The sequence below is a fragment of the Theropithecus gelada genome, chromosome 1 (genome assembly GCF_003255815.1).
Source record: "Theropithecus gelada isolate Dixy chromosome 1, Tgel_1.0, whole genome shotgun sequence".
In the NCBI taxonomy this organism is placed as follows: Eukaryota; Metazoa; Chordata; class Mammalia; order Primates; family Cercopithecidae; genus Theropithecus; species Theropithecus gelada.
Window position 1 is genome coordinate 31,100,695 of NC_037668.1, and position 20,365 is coordinate 31,121,059.

Genomic DNA, 20,365 nt, shown 5'->3' on the forward strand with positions numbered 1-20,365 from the left:
GCCGCCGGGGCGCGCGGGGCGGCGGCGGGGGCCGGGGGGGCCCGGGCGCGCGGGAGCGGGAGCGGCCGGGGGAGCCGGAGCGCACCATGGAGGCGGCGGCAGGCGGCCGCGGCTGCTTCCAGCCGCACCCGGGGCTGCAGAAGACGCTGGAGCAGTTCCACCTGAGCTCTATGAGCTCGCTGGGCGGCCCGGCCGCCTTCTCGGCGCGCTGGGCGCAGGAGGCCTACAAGAAGGAGAGCGCCAAGGAGGCGGGCGCGGCCGCGGTGCCGGCGCCGGTGCCCGCAGCCACCGAGCCGCCGCCCGTGCTGCACCTGCCCGCCATCCAGCCGCCGCCGCCCGTGCTGCCCGGTCCCTTCTTCATGCCGTCCGATCGCTCCACTGAGCGCTGCGAGACCGTGCTAGAAGGCGAGACCATCTCGTGCTTCGTGGTGGGAGGCGAGAAGCGTCTGTGTCTGCCGCAGATCCTCAACTCGGTGCTGCGCGACTTCTCGCTGCAGCAGATCAACTCGGTGTGCGACGAGCTCCACATCTACTGCTCGCGCTGCACGGCCGACCAGCTGGAGATCCTCAAAGTCATGGGCATCCTGCCCTTCTCGGCGCCCTCGTGCGGGCTCATCACCAAGACGGACGCCGAGCGCCTGTGCAACGCGCTGCTCTACGGCGGCGCCTACCCGCCGCCCTGCAAGAAGGAGCTGGCCGCCAGCCTGGCGCTGGGCCTGGAGCTCAGCGAGCGCAGCGTCCGCGTGTACCACGAGTGCTTCGGCAAGTGTAAGGGGCTGCTGGTGCCGGAGCTCTACAGCAGCCCGAGCGCCGCCTGCATCCAGTGCCTGGACTGCCGCCTCATGTACCCGCCGCACAAGTTCGTGGTGCACTCGCACAAGGCCCTGGAGAACCGGACCTGCCACTGGGGCTTCGACTCGGCCAACTGGCGGGCCTACATCCTGCTGAGCCAGGACTACACGGGCAAGGAGGAGCAGGCGCGCCTCGGTCGCTGCCTGGACGACGTGAAGGAGAAGTTCGACTACGGCAACAAGTACAAGCGGCGGGTGCCCCGGGTGAGTGGCCCCAGGCCTGGGAGCAGGGGTGGATGTGCTTGCGGTGGGGGACCCTTCTGGGCCACAGGCTCTGGTCTCCAAAGGCTGGGACCTGTGTTTCTGCCGTGCCCCATGTGTCAAGTGTTTGCTTTGTTTTAGGGAAATTCAGAGCGTTCCCCTTGGTAGGGCCAGAGGGTTTAGTAGGAAGGCTCTCCTGCCCTTTTCTCCAGGAGGAGCCTGGAGTGGGGGCTGTGGCGGCGGGGTGGGGGCTAGGCCTGGTGTGTGGGGAAGGCCCACAGGCCCACAGCCTTTGCCCAGATAGGATAGGAAGGCACAGGCCTCCTATGCTCCCGGGAAAGCGGCCTGCCCCGAGGTCAGGGAAGTTAGCTCCAGTTGGGACCCAGCCAGATGCCTCAGGCCCAGGTCTTCCTTGGGGTTGGGGTGGAGGTGACTGCCCTCACCCCAAGGCACCCAGCCTCGAAGACGGAGGGCTGCCTGCCCTTGGGCCCCAGGAGACAGAGCTTGGGCGAGATGAGGCCTGGTTTTGTTACTGGCTCCCGCTCCATGTTTGTTGCCTTGAAGTTTTGGGACAGAGACACAAAATGAAGCCAGGTGTTCAGGCTGCAGCGACAGGGGCCTGAGACTGGGCGGCTCCAGCACTGTGCTGGTTGGTCTCCCTGGGCCTGCCAGGGACCAGATCCCAGAGTGCCCCGTGTGGGGTGAGGGCCACTTGGCACCCGGCTGAGGGCCTGGTCAGCAGGCCCCTGGGCCCACATGCTGGAGTTACTGGCGGCTTGGGATTTGTTTTGGACTCACCCATTTCCTTCTCTCCTTCTGAAACGCAGAGGGGTGCGCCGGGGAGGGAGGCCGCTGGCCTGGCTTTGTAGTTTGCCAGTTGGAGAATCTACGGGATCCGGCATGGGCAGCTCCCAGGCCACGAGGCGCCGAAATTACTCAGTGGGGTCCTCAGGAACTTTCCGTTGCATACCTCCCCAAGTATGTGTAACTTTTCTTTTAAATATCCAGGCTTATTAAATTGCACACACAGAATGCTGCATTGGCTCAGCTATTCTTGGGAGGCCTAATTAATTCAGCTATTGCATCAAACTTTTTTTTTCTGAATCTGTGAATAGATGCTCCAGCCCGGTTTTCTCTGGGCGCCCCTCCAGCAGAGTGTCAGATCGTGGGGAGGAGGGGCTGTGGATGGAAGTGAGGGACTGTTGCCTCTGCGCGGAGGGGGCTGCGGAGGGTGCGTGTGCCTGTGTGTGTGTGTGTGTGCGTGCGTGTGTGTGTGCAGGGGTGCTTCTGACCCTGCCAGGACAGGGCTCAGGTGGCAGCTGCCTGCAGACCTGTGGGCTGGGGAAGGATGCTCGTGGCAGAGCTGCAGACAGACCTAGCAGGCTGGGACCCTTCGTGTCACACGGGGAGTTGGCTGGGGTGGGTCCGATGGCGCTCCCTGTGGGCTGGGGCCTTTCTTTTTGGGGTGGCCGCACCCTCGTCAGTGCCTATGGCTGGGGGAAGCCACGTGTCGCTGGGATTGTTGGTGGGCTCGGGCAGGCTGCATAGTGGGTCACCTGTGGCCAAGGCCTGAGCTGCTGGGACACACTCATCACTGTCTCCAGAGGTGACGGCAGAGGATCTCGGCTAAGCAGGGTGTTTCTGCGTTTGTTTTTGTCCGACTGTGGGTCATGTATGTGCTTGCAGTCTTTCTGTCTTCCTGGGCTTTGCTGGGGGGCCATTGGAGTGGCCAGCAGGGCCTCTTCGTCACAGCTGACACAGAGCAGGGCCCAGGCCACCGGCTTCTCCCTCCCGGCGGTTGTGAGCGCCGGGGTCCTTGGGCTGCCATGGAGATGGGCCAGACAAGCTTTCCCCCTGGTCATCTCAGCGGATGGCTCCAAGTTGCCTTTCCCTTTTGAAGTCCTCCCCAGCACAGCTCTGAAATCTCATCTACTGATTAAAAAGGAATTCCCAAGCCGTACTGACAACGTTTACGGCGTGAGTGACTGGGTCCTCCAGGCCTGAGTGGCAGCCACAGCCTGGCCCTGGCAGTGGTGGCCTCCGCCTGGCTCCCTGCATGTTCACCAGCTCCTGCGGGCTTTCCTCTCCTCATGCTCCTGGGGGTGGGGCACCCATCCTGCCCGTGTCGCCTCCTGCTCTGTGTTCTTGACGTGGGGTGGCAGCCAGGGACTCTGCCCTCTCTCAGTGCGTGCCCCCGGGCTCTGTGACTGTGTGGTTGGGAGTTCTGGGCTGCAGGATCCCCTTAAGTCTCCCTAGGACAGCCATGTGCGTGTCTCTGTGCACGGGGGCAACACATGAGAAGGGAGTGTGGTCTCAGGGTGGGCGTGGACCCGCAGTGCCCAGACCCCACTTCTCCTAGAAGGAGTGGCCTGGGAGGCCCCGCCTCCACCCTCGCTGGCTGCCGTTGGCTCCTCCCACCCGTGTCTTGACGCTTATTCTCAGGATATGTTTTGATTTCTTCACTTCCTTTGTAGCTTATTTTAATATTTTTGATCTGCCGAAGATGAGGGCTGAAGGAACAAAGAGTGTACTGGAACCCTCTTTGCAGGGCTGCTGCTTCCAGCAGGCCTTTGGGCTCTGTGGAGCGGGAGGGAGCTGAACTGCCTTCCGGGTGTTTGTGGCCAGGCCAGGGCCGGGTCTCCTGCCTGAGTGGGCTGGGTCAGCGTCACTCTGCTACCCGTGATGGGAGGTGGGAGAGGGCAGTGGTGTTCCCGTGTCCCAAACCAAGTGGGAGGTGGGGCTGCAGCTTTCACTTTGGAAGCCTCGTGTGAAGGCGGCTGTGCCGGAGTCCCTGGCCTGTCGGCAGTGCAGTGACAGTGTGAGGGGCAGACAGTCTTCCTCCAGATGCCCCCTCATATCACGGGGTTGCAGAGGAGGCCTCCGCTCCTGTCCAGTGGCTGTCGGGCCCAGCCAGCTTCCTGCTGCTGTATCTTGGAAGACTGTGTGGGCTGTGTGGGTGCTTGGCGAGTCCCCTCTTAGGGACCCTGGAGCTGCTATCCTTGACAGGGGCCTTGTCTCACCTCCGTACTCGGTTCCACGCTGGCTTTGTGACCTTGGACAAGTTGCTTAACCTCTCTGTCTCGGTGTAAACTGGGGACTGTTTCTTGATCTTGGGCTTTATGTTTTGAGTGGTACAGGTGGGGCACAGATGGGTCATTGTACTGCTGGGAGCACTTAGCCAAGAGACTGGAGCCTTCCCCACTCCCACTGCTCTTTCTTCTTTCCGGTCGGCTCGCCTCCTTCCTCTTGGGTTCTCTGATAGCTGTAGGACTCCTTTGGACTACATCTTTTTGTCAGTGTAGACAGCTGTCAGAGACGGAGACAAAATGTGGCAGTTGGAGCTGCCGCTTGGCCTGCTGCCTGGGACGTGGCCCCTTGTCCCGCAGAATGTCTTGCTGGGCAGCCAATCGCTTTCCTTGCAGGCTGATAACAGGGTGGTGCGGTGTGGTGCCTCCCTTGGGCCATGGCAGGGTCCTGCTCCAAGGGGGCTGGGGGTCCTGCTTTAAGGGGGCCGGGGTCCTGTTCCGGGCCAGGGATTCTGCTCTGAGGGTCCTGTTCCAAGAGGGCTGGGGAGGTCCTGTTCTGGCCGGGGGTTCTGCTCCGAGGGGGCCGGGGGTCCTGTTCCTGGGGTGGTGGGCTGCCTTTGTGAGAGCTGTTGCTCACCTGCCACGTGCGTTCTGGGCATTCTGGTGACTGGAGAATTTGGGTTGTGTTAGAGTGTTGTCGCTCTGTCCTGCAGATGCGTGAGTTCCCAGGAGTCCTGCAAGTCAGCTTGCCCTTGCTCTGTGTGGGCTGGTGTGGGTCTTAGTGGGCTGCGGGCTGAGGGTCACTTGGTTGGGAAGCTCTGTGTGCCGCAGTGGAGGGTCCACGACGAGGGTTTTCTGATCTCTCATGCTGGGCTTTTGACCCGTGTCACTGCATGGCTGGCCCTGGCCCCAGGCAGTGTTTCCTGAGGCAGGTGCCCAGCCAGGTGGTCGGGCTTGAGAGCTTTGAGTCTCGAGGTCTGTTCTGGGGAATGACTGTGCTGGTGGGGCCAGGAAGGGGTCGCTGGGCTGGGCGGGCCTCGGGAGGAGCTGTGTTTTGCTCTTTTAAGCTGAACTGATCACAGGAAGGGACAGCATCAGGAGTTTCTCTCTGGGACACCCCTCACTCAGCGAGGTCGCCGTGTGTGGGTTTCGGGCTATGCCCTCCCAGACACCCTCAGGTCCGGGGAGCACTTTGGGGGCCATGTGGCCCTTTGTCCACCGGCTTCCTTTGGAAAAAGAGTCTGCTGCGAGTGTTTTTCTCCAGCTTTTTGTGGGGTTCCATGTGGTCTTGGGCCATGCTCTGGGGTCAGGCTCCTGGGCAGGCCCTGGTCCCTGTGCAGAAGGCCAGGATCTGTAGGTTTGGGCTGGTCTGCCCCCCAGGTGAGGGTTCTGGAAAGACAGCCGGCTACTGGGTCTTCTCAAGGGGCGGGGGGACAGCAGCTTGAGAGTGCTTCTTGACCTCTGCCCACCCCAGCTGGCTGTGCATGGGGAGGACATGGGCGGCTGCCCCTGGTGGTTTCTGCAGGGAACAGAACCTAGTGGTCATTTTTCCCGCACGGTCTGTCATCCATCTGTCTGGGACCCCTCTGGGAGCTGGGCTGGGTCCCTCGCCTTCTGGGACAGCAGGGTCACGGAGGGGAGCTTCCCTCTGTCAGTGTCTTGTTTCTCAGCCGTCCCTGTGGCTGATTTGTGCAATGTCTGGCTGGCTGGCTGTCTGAGTCTCCGGGTGAGGGCAGACAGGATATGGTGCGAGGAAGTCTGGGGTAAGTGTGAGCCGAACCCCGCCCTGGAGTCTCGCGGGGTTGTGGGGCCACAGCCCCAGCTTAGGTTAGGCCTTCGCTGCCGGCAGGGCCTCCAGAGAGAAGGCGGTGGTTCCGGGGCCTGGGCCCTGACTGTCTGGCAGGAGGTGTCCACGCCGGCGGCCGGACTCTCTGTGGCAATAATGTGTCTCTTTCTAAGGATTGCGAAAGTTGAGGGAGGATTTCTCCACTGGAAGAATTATGCAAGTTTCAACTGAAATGTTTTTAAAAAGTTTCTTTGTTTTGAGTCAAAATACAGAGGGTGAATTATTTCCCCAATATCTGGGAGAGCTGGAAAAGAAGGCTCCCGTCCTTACTCTTAAGGGCTCTTCCCCTCCTGAGCAGTGGTCACTAGGCCAGGGTGTCATGGAGTGGGGGGCTGCCCAGGGACCAGCTCTTTACACCTGGCCTCCAGAGCGGGCAGTAGGGCGGCTGCTTCCTGTTGTGCCCTGGCCGTCACCCTCGTGGTCTGGAGCGGGTTTTTTTTTTTTTTTTGAGACAGTCTGTCTCTGTTACCCAGGCTGGAGTGCAGTGGTGCCATCTTGGCTTGCTGCAGCCTCTGTCTCCTGGGTTTAAGCGATTCTCCTGCCCCAGCCTCCCGTGTAGCTGGGATTACAGATGTGCGCCACCAGGCCCAGTTAATTTTTTTGTATTTTTAGTAGAGATGGGGTTTCACCATGTTGGCCAGGCTGGTCTTGAACTCCTGACCTCAAGTGATCCACCCACCTTGGCCTCCCAAAGTGCTGGGATTATGGGCATGAGCCATCGTGCCTGGCCCCTGGAGTGGGCTCTGCCACGGAAGGCATCCCTGGGGCCTGCAGGGTGGTGGGGTCGCCCCCGCCGTCCCACCTGTTCTCTTGAGGCCTGGTTACCCTCTGCAGACCAGGTGCCATGCCGGGTGACCCTCAGGAAGCTCTGGCTCTCCGGGGGTTGGGAGCATGGTAAGTGATAGTTCTATAGGTGCTGCTGCTTTGTGAATATGAGAGAGAGTTCCAGAAGGGTCCTGCTTCCCAGAGCCTGCGTGCTGGTTTCGCTGTGCGGTACTTGATATTTTTCCAGGCTGCCTTGCTGGGGTGGCCTCGATGGGGGGCCCAGGGAGCCTCCAGCTCTGGGGACATGCTGCCACATGAGCCTGCTTATTTACGAAAATGAACCAGGACTCGAGTGTGAAATTTAAATGAGATTGTGGGGACAATAGTAAAATCCAGACTAGGACCAGATGGACCCAGCACCTGCGTTGGCCATGGCCCGGAGGTGGCGTGGTGGCGCCTGGTGCCTGTGGCCCTCAACTTGTGTCCTGCCTGCCGCCTAGTAGGCCTTCGCATGAAGCGCTTGTTCCTTTGAGTACTGCTCCTGTCTCTTGTCTGGGGGGAAACGGATAAAGGGAGCTTTGAGAGGCGTTTTGGCTCGAGCCTGGGAAACGGCCGAGATTCTCTTTGGTGCTTGGTGTTCATGTCTTCTCCGATTTTACTTTTTTGACTCATAAAGATGGAAGGAGTGCTCTGCCTTGGTGCCCCTGCAGCTGCTGAATCGGGGTGTCTAGGCCTGCCTCTTAGGCCAGCACACCCAGCCCTTGTCAGGCCTTCTTGGGCTGCCTCTGCTGGGGGCCTTGTCTCACTGGCCATGGGGGTTGTCGTGTGTGTGGTGGTGTTGCCGGCCTCAGGGGCTAGGGTTGGGGGCGCCTGGTCACGTCTGGGTCCGCAGTTTGGGGGCCAGATTCAATAACTCACTGAATGACTCAGTGGACCTCGCAGGCATTGGCGGTCAGGGTTTATTGGCAGCTCCGTTTTCTGGTTAGAAGGGGAATGCTGTTTCTTCTCTCACTGTTTCACCTTTGTTTGTTTTTTGTTTTTTTTTTGAGACGGAGTCTCGCTCTGTCGCCCAGGCTGGAGTGCAGTGGCGCGATCTTGGCTCACTGCAACCTCCGCCTCCCGGGTTCAAGCAATTCCCCTGACTCAGCCTGCCGAGTAGCTGGGACTACAGGCGTGCACCACCACGCCCGGCTAATTTTTTGTATTTTAGTAGAGATGGGGTTTCACCATGTTAGCCAGAATGGTCTCCATCTCCTGACCTCATGATTCACCCGCCTCAGCCTCCCAAAGTGTTGGGATTGCAGGCGTGAGCCACTGCGCCGGCCATTGTTCCACCTTTGGAAGAAATTGGTTCACTGTCTTCTGACCTGGGGGTGCTTCTACCCTGGTTCCATGTTGAGGGCTCAGAAGGTGCTGGAATATTACCCTTGGCTGGTAAGGCTGAGTGCTGATGCTCCTCCCAGCTCTCAGCCCTGCCTGGACTGACTGTGGCTTCTGCTGGAATGTCGGTGGCTGACTTAGAAACAGCTCCTGTTCTAGGCTTCCTGCAGGCCCCACGGTGCTGCTCATTTCAGAGAAATGCAGCTCAGGCTGGCGGCCTCAGGGTGGGCATGGGTGGCAGGGGACACCGTCACCCAAATCAGAGGATCTGTCTCTGTCCTGAGGGTTCCACCCCAGGACCCAAGACACTAACTGGGCTCTTGTGTGGCCCTTCCCAACCAGACCTGATCCCTGAGCTGCGTGAGGTGACGGTGACTCCACGACAACTCGTGTCCCGTTATGGGGGCACCTGGGGACTGGCTGACCTCACCAGGAAGTGCGTCAGGAGTGGGTGAGGGGCGGTGGGAGGGCAGGGAGCACCCAGCAGGTGTCCAGTGGTGCTGGTGCTGCCTCTCTCTCTCTGTCCATGCCCTGCCTGTATCTGAAGCAGCTTAGGTGCTCCCTGCAGGGCTCCCTGGCTACTGTGGTTCCTGAAGACTGTGGCTGTGCCGGTGTTTCCTTTGATGTCAGTTTTCTTCTACAGGGGAAACCATATTGCCAGGAGAGCCAGGTGTCTGCTAATTACATTGTGTTCTTCTGCCCAGGAGTAAATTTGTAAGTGATGAGAATAAGAAGCAGCTGTCAGCCTGCAGACCCGCCCTCACCCTGCCCTGGTTGGTGCTGCCTGCTGGGAACTGCTGGTCCAGCTGTTGAGAGGAGGCCGATTGGGTGCACAGTTGTTGCAGAGTCTGATGTAGGCTCTCTGTCCTGAAAGTAACGTGGAAACATTTTTGCTTTTACTATGGAGTATGCGTCTTTGCCCAGAAACAGAAATGCTCTTGCTTTCTTTTTTTGGAAATAAGGCCCATAGGTTGAGTCCTTCTTGCCCTGTTGAGGGAATGTGTCTGTCCTTAGCATGGGGGCCAGTCTGGCTGGGTGCTGAGCTCGTCCTGCAGAACACGCGTAAACGCCTCATCCCTAAGAGCCCCGGGAGGCTGGCACCTTCTGTGGGAGGTCTGAGGTTGGCCCATTTGACCCTGTCCAGGATGGGTTACTTACCGAGTCGAATGGGCCTCGATAGGCTGATCACCCTCTCGTGGTGGGCGTCTCTCCCGGTGCCCTCTCGCCTGGTGCTGTCAAAGGCTTCTCTTTGTCAGGCACTGGGCTATGGCAGCCCCAGGTCCCCGCCTGGTATGGCTGCCCATGGTCCAGGCAATGCCAGGGCAGGCATCCTTGACTCCCTCCCTCACCCTCACAGCTGGCCCTGGAGGTCTGTCTGAGGGGAGTTAGGCTTCATTGTCCATGCTCAGAGAACCTGAGCCTTTCTTGGGAAGCAGTTTGTCCCCGTGCCTCCCTTCAGGCTCCTGTGGCCTGAGGAGCCTCCGCGTGGCAGTGGATGGCAGCTCCAGCTGCCCGTGGCCCTCTTTTTTTATAGTTTCCCAGACGACTAGGCCAAGCTGGGCCTCTGCGTCCTAGACTTGCTATTCCCTGTGCTGCTCTGGAAGGTTGGCGGCCCTGCGTGGACCTACACAGTACCCAGGACAGGCCTGCCATGGCACCGGTTGGGCCTCTGGGCACAGGGTGCTCTGCCTCCCTGGCCCTGACAGGCTCTGACGCCTGAGGATGGGGACCAGGCACTCCCAGCCTTGAGACTTCCCTCTGCAGAGGTGGCACAAGCCTGGGGCCCCAGAGAGAGGGACTCCTGCCTGCCTGGTGAGGGTGAGCGTGGGGTCTGGACTCTGACTCCTGGTCCAGGCGGGAGGAGGAGCACACTGGACAGGGCAGCTGAACCACCCTCTGCGGAGCTGTGGACACTGCGTGTGTGGTGCCGAAGGTGTGCACGTCCACCGAGGCCACCTGCGCTGCGGCCCGTGTCCTGTGGACTGGCGCTCACCGAGTGAGAGCTGTATACAGAACCTGGGCTGTCAGTGGGCCGGGCCACCCTGGGGAGGGGGGTATTCTGTGTGCTTGCACTGAAGCCTTCCCCAGGCTGCCTTCTGGGTTAGGGACACCCAGGACCTCCACAGCTGGTGTGACGTCTGTGAGATCTCAGCTGCTTCCTCCCTGGACACCCGTGTGGACCTGGAGGGAGGTGGGGACCCGGCCTGGCATGGTCCCCGGCCACCTGCCTGGTGCTCCGGGTTGTGCCGTTGGCAGGGCCTTCGCTCTGCCTCACCTGCTGCCTCCGCATTTCCTGGCTACAACCCTGTTGCCCAAACCATTAAAAAAATTATACTCCCAAGTTGAATGATATGCAAATGTAGTCAATTAAGCGAGGGGATTTTAATTAGCAGTTTAAGTTCATGTGTGAAGTGCCTTGCCTTAATTACTTGACAGTTTTGTTGTAAATTTGCTAAGTTTTTTTTTGCAGAGCTATCAAAACTGTGATTTTTGTTAACATTCTTGGATGCAGTGAGTGTCGCCCAGCTTGCCTGACCCCAGTGGGTTTTGTCTTAATTTATAAAGCTCGTTAAACTGTGAAAACAAGGTAAACCCCCTGGGTTGCCTCTGTGTGGCTCTTTGAGTCAAGCCGGGCTCAGTGTCTTCCTTGTCACTGGCTGGGGTGGGGACCTGCCTCTCGCGTGGTCTTGAGCTCCCCTTGGGGGAACGGGCGAACCCTCTTCGCATGTGGGTGTAGCCGATGGCGGCACCTGTGTCTGGGGACACATCCCGGACCTGAATGGAGTCAGGAAGGGTTTCGACCTGGACAGCCTGCATGCCAGGGACCTGCAGGGTGTGCGGTGGCGAGGGCCTGGTTCAGGTGGCGGGCTCCTTGGTGATGCCAGGGACCCGCAGGGTGTGCGGTGGCGAGGGCCTGGTCCAAGGTGGCGGGCTCCCTGGTGATGCCGGGGACCCGCGGGGTGTGCGGTGGCGAGGGCCTGGTCCAGGTGGCGGGCTCCCTGGTGATGCTGGCGGCTGGCTGTGGATGGCTGTGTGTGGGTCTTGGGGTTCACAGTTCAGTTTGGGAGAGGGGAGAACCCCTCACTTTGAAGTCTTTCCTGGCCACTGGGAGGCTTCTCAGAGCAGCTTTCACAGCTCCGGGGCTGGGTGAGGCCTGTGTCTAGGCTCATGCCGCCCTCTGGGGCGTCCCGGTGTGTCTGGGCAGTGGTGCAGCCGGCTCTTTGTGGCTCCTTGCACTGGGTGTAGGTTTGCTTCAGTTCCCCACTGCTGCTTCAGCTGCCTCCTTTGTGGGTCCGTGGAACTTCGGTGCCCCCACCCCTGTTCAGCTCCCTGACTGAGCTCGATGCTTCTGGTGTAGATGGGCTTTTTATTTTCCCATCTAAACATCGTTATTGAAATTGTGATTTCTTTGGTATTTTAATGGACTGTAGATAAAGAAGGACCTGTTTTCTCTCAGGAGTGCCTGTGGGGTCCCTTGTTCTGGTTTGCTCAGTGAGGTGTGGCCCCAGGTGCTGAGGAAGGTGGCCAGGACCCCACAGGGCAGCCCCCACCACAGGGCAGCCTCCACCACAGGGCAGCCCCCACCACAGGGCAGCCCCCACCACAGGGGCCCCCACCACAGGGCAGCCCCCACCACAGGGGCCCCCACCACAGGGACCCCCACCACAGGGACCCCCACCACAGGGGCCTCCACCACAGGGCAGCCCCCACCACAGGGGCCCCCACCACAGGGCAGCCCCCACCACAGGGGCCCCCACCACAGGGGCTGCCGTCCTCTGGGTTCTGCTCCACTTTCTGGGACCTTGGCCCAGGAGGCCTCTGGGAGGGTGAAATGGCCGCAGGCCTGGGGAAGGGGCCCTGGCGGGAAGCCACAGGCCGAGAAGTCAGGGAGGAGGGAGGCCTGGGTCTGGAGGAACGTGGGAAGGGCAGGCGCCTCCAAGCAGCCTCAAGAAATGTGGGCCAGGCTGGTCTGGCCGTGGGCAGGACTGTGTCTGGGACTCTGAGTTGCCAGAAGTACCTGGCGGCAAGCCACATGCTGTCCACGGTGTCGCCCGGCCCCCATGAGGAGGTCCCGTGGGTGGTGGCTGGTGGGGGGCAAGGCTGCGGGACTGGAACCGCTGAGCAGGGGTTCCTGGGGCCATCAAGGTCCCCAGAAGAAGAAATCAGGTGGATTTTAAGAAGCAGAGCTCTCTTTAGCCCGAAGTAACCGTAGAACATTAACAAGAAAACCTGGGGTTCTTAGAAATGCAGCTCTCTCTGCTCGTTCGGCGGACGGCGGACTGTTCTAGATCCAGGAGAGTAGTGGCGCGGACACGGACTTCGCCCTCGGTGGAGGGGGAGAAGCACAGCGTCCTGTCATTCATGAGTCAGGTGAGAGGCGCGAGAAACCACAGCTCTTAGGAAAATCTGTGCTACCCAGTGTGGGGGCCGTCCACAGCCCCTCCAGCACTGCTAGTAGGTGGCCCTGCATTGGCCCCAAGCCTCCTCGGCTGTGCTCAGACCCTGAGATGTCCTGGGCACCCTGGTTGAACTTTGGTGGATAACTGCAGGGTGTACACAGGAGCTGCAGGTGAGGGGTTTGTAGGAGCTCTGTGGCTGCCCTGCATCCCTGGCCTCTGCCATTTTCTGCCTAAACGTGGACACGTGGAAGAGGGAGCCCAGGATGCTGTGGGCCTGGAAGGCGGGTCCCTGCGGGCTCCATCCCTTCACTTCAGGGCATGGAGGGCCCAGGGTCCCCTCACACTTGCCTGCGGGGACCAGCGGGGAACGCTTCTCTTTTTACTGTCATTATGAACTTATGGCTTAAATATGTCTGTGGACTTAAGAGTGCCATCTGTGTGGAAAATTTCCGGCTTTCACTGAAGTAGAGAGATTAGCTCAATGCACCCTGTGTATCGCGCTCACCGGTTACCCATGGCTCACTCATTTTGTTTCATCCAACTTCCCTCTCCTATTTTGAGGGGGAGGGACTGTAATTTTATTTTGTTTTGTTTTGTTTTTGAGACGGTGTTCTACTCTGTAGCCCAGGCTGGAGTGCCACCAGTGGCACGATCTCGGCTCACTGCAAGCTCCATCTCCTGGGCTCACGCCATTCACCTGCCTCGGCCCTCCCGAGTAGCTGGGACTACAGGCGCGCACCACTACGCCCGGCTAATTTTTTTGTATTTTTAGTAGAGACGGGGTTTCACCATGTTAGCCAGGATGATCTTGATCTCCTGACCACGTGATCTGCCTGCCTCAGCCTCCCAAAGTGCTGGGATTACAGGCGTGAGCCACCGCGCTCAGCCGGGAGTGTAATTTTTTAAAGCAAATCCCAGGCATCATCTTATTTCATATTTAAGTGTTTCGGTATCCACATCTAAGGAATATGGCATTGTAAACAATGCTAACTATGACCCATTAACTTGCCTAACAAAGCTAAGGGGGATTTCTGGACACCAGCCTATGTTCAGGTCCCTCCTGTCTCAGAAGGGTCCTCCTGCTGCTTTTTGGGACCAAGGGACAACACTGCGTATGATGAGTGGGTCTTCCACGCGGGCCTCTGTGTGTGCATGTGTGGTGCTGTGACGGGCTGTGGGGACAGTCCGAGGGCTGACCTGAGCCTGGCAGAGGCAACATCTTGTTGGGAGGCAGCAGGCCAGGAGAGAGCGGAGCTGGTTGGAGGAGGGCCAGCCTCCCCACCTGGAGACTGTTGGTGACCTTCCTCACGTGGCGCGGCCCTTGGCACGGCCCCCAGCCACTAGTGGTGAGCCTCTGTAATGTCTGAACACTTCCCGTGCGTGTCTAGTCAGGAGAGTGATCAGAGGAGCGATTGGTGTGTGCTCACCGAAGAAGCCCAGAACAGCGGAGAAGAGTGCAGAGGGTGACCCCTTCTCTCTCTCTGTTCTTGGCAGGTTGAGGCAGAAGTACAGTGTCCTGTGGTTCACATGTCAGGGGAGAGGCAGAAGCGTGCCACAGCTCTGTTGCTAGAAACGTGGGAAGCCGGGATACGGCCGACCGTGGCCCCTTCTGGCCCCGCTGGGGAGTGGGTGTCCCTGTCCTCACTGTAGTCTCTGCCACATTGACGGAAAGATTTTTCTTTTTTCTCATTTTTGGAGACAAGGTCTTGTTCTGTCATCTGTGCTGGAGAGTGCAGCGGTGTGATCCCAGCTCACGGCAGCTTTGACCTCTTGGGCTCAAGTGGTTCTCCTGCCTCAGCTTCCTGAGTAGCCAGGACTACAGGTGGGCATCACCGCACCTAGCTGATGTTTTTGAAATTTTAGCGATATGATCTCCGTATGTTGCCCAGATTGGTCTGGAACTCCTGGGCTCAAGTGATCCTCCTGCCTCAGCCTCCAAAAGTGCTCCTGGACTGGAAGTTTTCTTAATTGGATTTTTCCATATGTGCACTAAGGTCTGCCTTTTTCCCTGAATGAGGCATAATAAGTGTATCTGTGACTGTGTTTTCTTTGTTTTTTGAGATGGAGTCTCGCTCTGTCCCCCAGGCTGGAGTGCAGTGGCACGATCTTGGCTCACTGCGAGCTACGCCTCCTGGGTTCACGCCATTCTCGTGCCTCAGCCTCCCAAGTAGCTGGGACTACAGGCAACCGCCACCATGCCCGGCTAATTTTTTTTTATTTTTAGTAGAGACGGGTTTCACCGTGTTAGCCAGGATGGTCTTGATCTCCTGACCTTGTGATCCACCCACCTTGGCCTCCCAAAGTGCTGGGATTACAGGTGTGAGCCACCACGCCTGGCCTGTGTTTTCTGTAGGAATATTACTGTGACATTCTTGTAAGAAGTAAGTGAAAAGCACACCAGCACAGTATTCACATAACACAGAAAGGTATAAAAGACAAGTGCAGACGTGGGTGAGGGCAGAGTTCTTGGTTTATCACAAGGGCATGTGAACGTGGTTCCCTGTCTGCCCTGCTCTGCTCAGCACCTTTGGGATATCAGTGCCTTGGGTGCCTGGTGCCTTTTTGGGCCAGCCCTGTGGTATTTTGGAGTATTAGTTGGTATTGAGGGTCTGGAACTTACTTAGTGTCTAGGGCATGGGCCATGTTTTGGTATTGCAAGAGATGCTTCAGGGCGTGTGTTAACACAAACACATCACACGAGCTTCGTGACCACATGCTGGCTGCACGAGATGTCAGTGTTGTCCAGTTACCACCTGCTTCATCCCTGCCCTGCCCTCTCATGCTCCTCAGCGGGGGCCACCGTCCTCTTGCCCCACCCGCTCTTTCTGCAGGCTGGCCATTGTGCTCTGTTGCAGAAGCCCCTGTCAGGGTGCTGGTCTGCACGTGTGCTTTTTGAGTGCCCGTCACTCTGGCCGGCTCACTGTGTCACTGTCACCGTGCAGCTTTGTTCGTCCTGTTCTTGTGCCTTGGGACGAATGGGCAGAGTGCTTGCTGTTGGGTGTACTGTGGTGCACATGTGGGCCTGGGAGTGAAACAGCTTGGTTGGAGGGCGTCGGTCAGGCCTGGCTGTCTTCCGAAGCGTCCCAACCCTCCCTGTCGTCAGTCTTGTTGGCTGTAAACGGATTCTCTGCTGCGTGGGATGCTAGGTGTGTGGTAAGTTTCTTGTGGATGCGGCAGGTCAGTGGGGAGGCACACTGTCTGCCGGGTACCCTGTTATTTACTGATACATGCACACGCAATACACATCTCTGTAGATTGCTTTTGTATGTTAGCTCAGCTGGGATGATTCTGTTTGTGCTTAGATCTTTGTCCACATTTCTGATCATTTCCTTAGTAGGCTCTGAGATTCCCCTAAAAGGTGTTGTTGTTTTCCCCAAACTTTTCTTTGAATGGTGTGCAGTTTACATGCCCATGCCCACAGAGTTAAGAAACTGCCCATTTTCCTACCTCCTGATGACTTACCTCCGCTGTCACCTAGGCTGGAGTGCGGTGGCGCCATCTCAGCTCACTGCAAGCTCCGCCTCCTGGGTTCACGCCATTCTCCTGCCTCAGCCTCCCGAGTAGCTGGAACTACAGGCGCCGGCCACCACGCCCGGCTAATGTTTTGTATTTTTAGTAGAGACGGGGTTTCACCGTGTTAGCCAGGATGGTCTGGATCTCCTGACCTCGTGATCCGTCCTCCTTGGCCTCCCAAAGTGCTGAGATTACAGGCGTGAGCCACCACACCCGGCCCCTCCTGACAACTTTTAAGATTCTGTCATTTAGGCTGGGTGTGGTGGCTCATGCCTGTAATCCCAGCATTTTGGGAGGCTGAGGTGGGTGGATCACCTGAGGTCAGGATTTCAAGACCAGCCTGGCCAACATGGTAAAACCATGTTTCTATTTAAAAAAATACAAAAATTAGCCAGGTGTGGTGTTACACACCTGAAGTCCCAGCTACTTGGGAGGCTGAGGCTGGAGAATCACTTGAACCTGGGAGGTGGAGGTTGCGGTGAGCCGAGATGGTGACATTCTACTACAGCCTGGGTGATAGAGTGAGACTTTGTCTCATAAAACAAAAAACAGGCCGGGTGCGGTGGCTCACGCCTGTAATCCCAGCACTTTGGGTGGCCAAGGCGGGCGGATCACGAGGTCAGGAGATCGAGACCATCCTGGCTAACACAGTGAAACCCCGTCTCTACTAAAAATGCAAAAATTAGTTGGATGTGGTGGCGCACGCCTGTAATCCCAGTTACTCGGGAGGCTGAGGCAGGAGAATTGCTTGAACCTGGGAGGCAGAGGTTGCAGTGAGCTGAGATCATGCGACTGCACTCCAGGATGGGCGACAGAGCGAGACTCCGTCTCAGGAAAAAAAAAAAAAAAAAAAAGATTCTGTCATTTAGAGTGTCTTTGTTAATTTGAAAGGTGAAAAATCTCATCGTTTAGTTTGTATTTCTTTGCTTTTTGGTCGGTTGGTTGTTATTTCAGTAATTTTTTCTGTAACTTGTACATATAACGTTTTTTTATTGTGGCAAAATAGACATAATGTTTACCATTATGTGTACCATTCGGCAGTGTTGAACACGTAGGCCAACAGTGAAGGAATGGAAAAAGACGTCCCGTGCCACTGGTGACCAAAAGAAAACAGGAGTGGCTCCATTTGTATCACACCAAATAGACTCTTTTTTTCAGAAACTATTCCTAGAGACGGAAAAGTAGTTACAGGATGGTAAACGGGTCGAATCAACTGGAAGATCTAGCAATAATATATATGCACCCAACGTCAGAACAGCTAAAACTATGAAGCAAATTCACACTGCTGTTCACCTACCTTCCCAGGCCCAGCCTCTGTCCCCATGAAACACTCACTCCCCATTCTGCCTCCCCCAGCCCCCGGCACCCACCCACCGCTTTCTGTTTCTGTGAGTTTGGTGACTCTAGGGACCTCCTGTGAGTGGAGTCGCACGGGATCTGTCCTTTTGTGACTGCTTATTTCATTCAGCGCCGTGTCCTCAAGGTGCAGCCATGAGCAGCCTGTGTCACAGTCTCCTTCCTTCCTTTTTTTTTTTTTTTTTTTTGAGACGGAGTCTCGCTCTGTGTCCCAGGCTGGAGTGCAGTGGCCGAATCTCAGCTCACTGCAAGCTCCGCCTCCCGGGTTCCCGCCACCTCGCCCGGGTAGTGTTTTGTGTTTTTTTTTTAGTAGAGACGGGGTTTCACCGTGTTAGCCAGGATGGTCTCGATCTCCTGACCTCGTGATCTGCCCGTCTCAGCCTCCCAAAGCACTTTAGGAGGCCAAGGTGGGTAGGTCACATAAGGTCAAGAGTTCAAGACTAGCCTGGCCAACATGGTGAAACCCTGTCTCTACAAAAAATACAAAAATTAGCTGGGCGGGGTGGCACATGCCTTTAGTCCCAGCTACTTGGGAGGCTGGGTGCCCACCACCTCGCCCGGGTAGTGTTTTGTGTTTTTTTTTTAGTAGAGATGGGGTTTCACCGTGTTAGCCAGGATGGTCTCGATCTCCTGACCTCGTGATCTGCCCGTCTCAGCCTCCCAAAGTGCTGGGATTACAGGCTTGAGCCACCGTGCCTGGCTCCTTCCTTCTTAAGACTGAACTGCAGGCTGTTGCCTGGATGTATTTTGTTTACCCATTTCTGTCGGTGGACACATGGGTGACTTCCACAGTTTAGCCGTCGTGAATGATGCTGCTGTCAGCATGGGTGCACAGTGACCTCTGGAGACCCTGCCTTCAGTTCTGGGTGTAGATTCGGAAGTGGAATTGCTGGATCATTGATCATTCTAGTTTTATTTATTTTTGAGACAGCATCTTGCTCTGTCACCCAGGCTGGAGTGCAGTGGCACGATCTTGGCTCACTGCAGCCTCCACCTCCTGGACTCAAGTGATTCTCCTGTCTGAGCCTCCCAAGTAGCTGGGACTAAAGGCATGTGCCACCCCGCCCGGCTAATTTTTGTATTTTTTGTAGAGACAGGGTTTCACCATGTTGGCCAGGCTAGTCTTGAACTCTTGACCTTATGTGACCTACCCACCTTGGCCTCCTAAAGTGCTGGGATTACAAGCATCAGCCACTGCACCTGGCCTTATTTTTTCTACCTTCTTTCTTTCTTTCTTTCTTTTTTTTTGAGATGGCACCTCTCTCTGTTGCCCAGGCTGGAGTGTAGTGGCACCATCTCGGCTCACTGCAAGCTCCACCTCCTGGGTTTATGCCATTCTCCTGTCTCAGCCTCCCGAATAGCTGGGACTACAGGCGCCTGCCACCACACCTGGCTAATTTTTTTGTATTTTTAGTAGATATGGGGTTTCACCGTGTTAGCCAGGATGTTCTCCATCTCCTGACCTCGTGATCCACCCGCCTCGGTCTCCCAAAGTGCTGTGATGATAGGCGTAAGCCATGGCACTCGGCCTTTTTTTTTTTTTTTTTTTTTGAGGCAGAGGAGTCTCACTCTGTTGCCCAGGCCGGAGTGCGGTGGCTCTATCTCGGCTCACTGCAGCCTCCGCCTCCTGGGTTCAAGTGATTCTCCTGCCTCAGCCTCCTGAGTAGCTGGGACTATAAGTGTATGCCACCACACCTGACTAATTTTTGTATTTTTAGTGGAGACAGTATTTCTCCATGTTGACCAGGCTGGTCTCTGACTCCTGGCCTCCCAAAGTGCTGGGATTACAGGCGTGAGCCACCACATTCAGCCCGTTTTTCTTTTTGAAGAACCGACTGTTTTTCATAGTGGCTGCAGCATTTTCCACTTCCAGCAACAGCGTTCGAGCAGCACTGTCTTCACATCCTCTCCAGCACCCGTTCTGTTTTTTGACAGCAGCCATCCTGATGGGTGTGAGGTGGCATCTCATTGTGGTTTTGCTTCTCATTTCCCTGATGACTAGTATGTTGAGCATTTTTTCATGTGCTTATTGGTCCCTCCTGTATCCTCTTTGAGGAATGTCTGAGTCCCTCTTTTTTTTGTTGTTTTTTTTGTTTTTTTTGAGACGGAGTCTTGCTCTGTCGCCCAGGCTGGAGTGCAGTGGCCAGATCTCGGCTCACTGCAAGCTCCGCCTCCCGGGTTTACGCCATTCTCCTGCCTCAGCCTCCCGAGTAGCTGGGACTGTAGGCGCCCGCCACCTCGCCTGGCTAGTTTTTTGTATTTTTTTTAGTAGAGACGGGGTTTCACTGTGTTAGCCAGGATGGTCTGGATCTCCTGCCCTTGTGATCTGCCCGTCTCGGCCTCCCAAAGTGCTGGGATTACAGGCTTGAGCCACCGCGACTGGCCTGAGTCCCTCTTTGAGTTGAGTTGTATGTGGAGGCTTTTGCTCAGTTGTGCTTCTTTCTCTACTCTGGTTAGTGATCCTGTTCCACTTGTTGTAGATTTCTGTCTCCTGTTTGTCTACGGCATGCACCGTGGTCTGATCCTCCCTCTGTTGCTGGAGGCTGCCTCCGTCCTCTGCTGTGGTGGTCAGGAAGCTGGAGCGTCTCGGCGCCAGATTCATCTTTGTAAGGGGAGACGCTCTGTGAGCCTCAGTGTGTAGCACCGTCTGCAAGTCAGACTCCCCACCCCTCCTTTGTGCGAGCTGGGCGGGGGCTCTGCCGGAACTGGTGGTGCTCATGGAAAGGGCTTCTGTGTGATGCAGACATGACAGTCACCTGCTGGGGCCAAGGGCTGTGGGTGCCGTTGGGGGAGGCAGTCTCAGAGTGAGATGCGGCAGTCAGACCTGAACGGGGCTGCTGTTCCATGAAGGAGCACCTACTGTGCGCCTGGCCTGTGGCAGCAGCAAAGAGGAACCTGCCGGGGCCTCAGGGACCTCCACCTTGCCCACCGTGGCCAGGCTGCTTCTACTTTCTGGGAGGCCTGTGCAAGAGCCATGGGCACAGGCTGGGCACAGTGGCTCGCGCCTGTAATCCCAGCACTTTGGGA

The 20,365-nt window shown here is 57.2% G+C and overlaps 1 protein-coding gene across 2 annotated transcripts in view; it reads left to right on the forward strand.

The window, feature by feature from the left end:
• Positions 1-20: 20 nt before the first annotated feature.
• SKI (SKI proto-oncogene) overlaps positions 21-20,365 on the forward strand; it is an 82,681-nt gene continuing 62,336 nt past the window's right edge. The window contains exon 1 of one of the 2 annotated variants that reach the window (XM_025366203.1): positions 21-1,055. In XM_025366203.1, coding sequence (XP_025221988.1) covers positions 87-1,055 — 969 coding nt within the window. In that variant the 5' untranslated portion in view covers positions 21-86. The remainder of the gene's footprint in view (positions 1,056-20,365) is intronic. The other variant, XM_025366193.1, reaches the window with a different exon arrangement.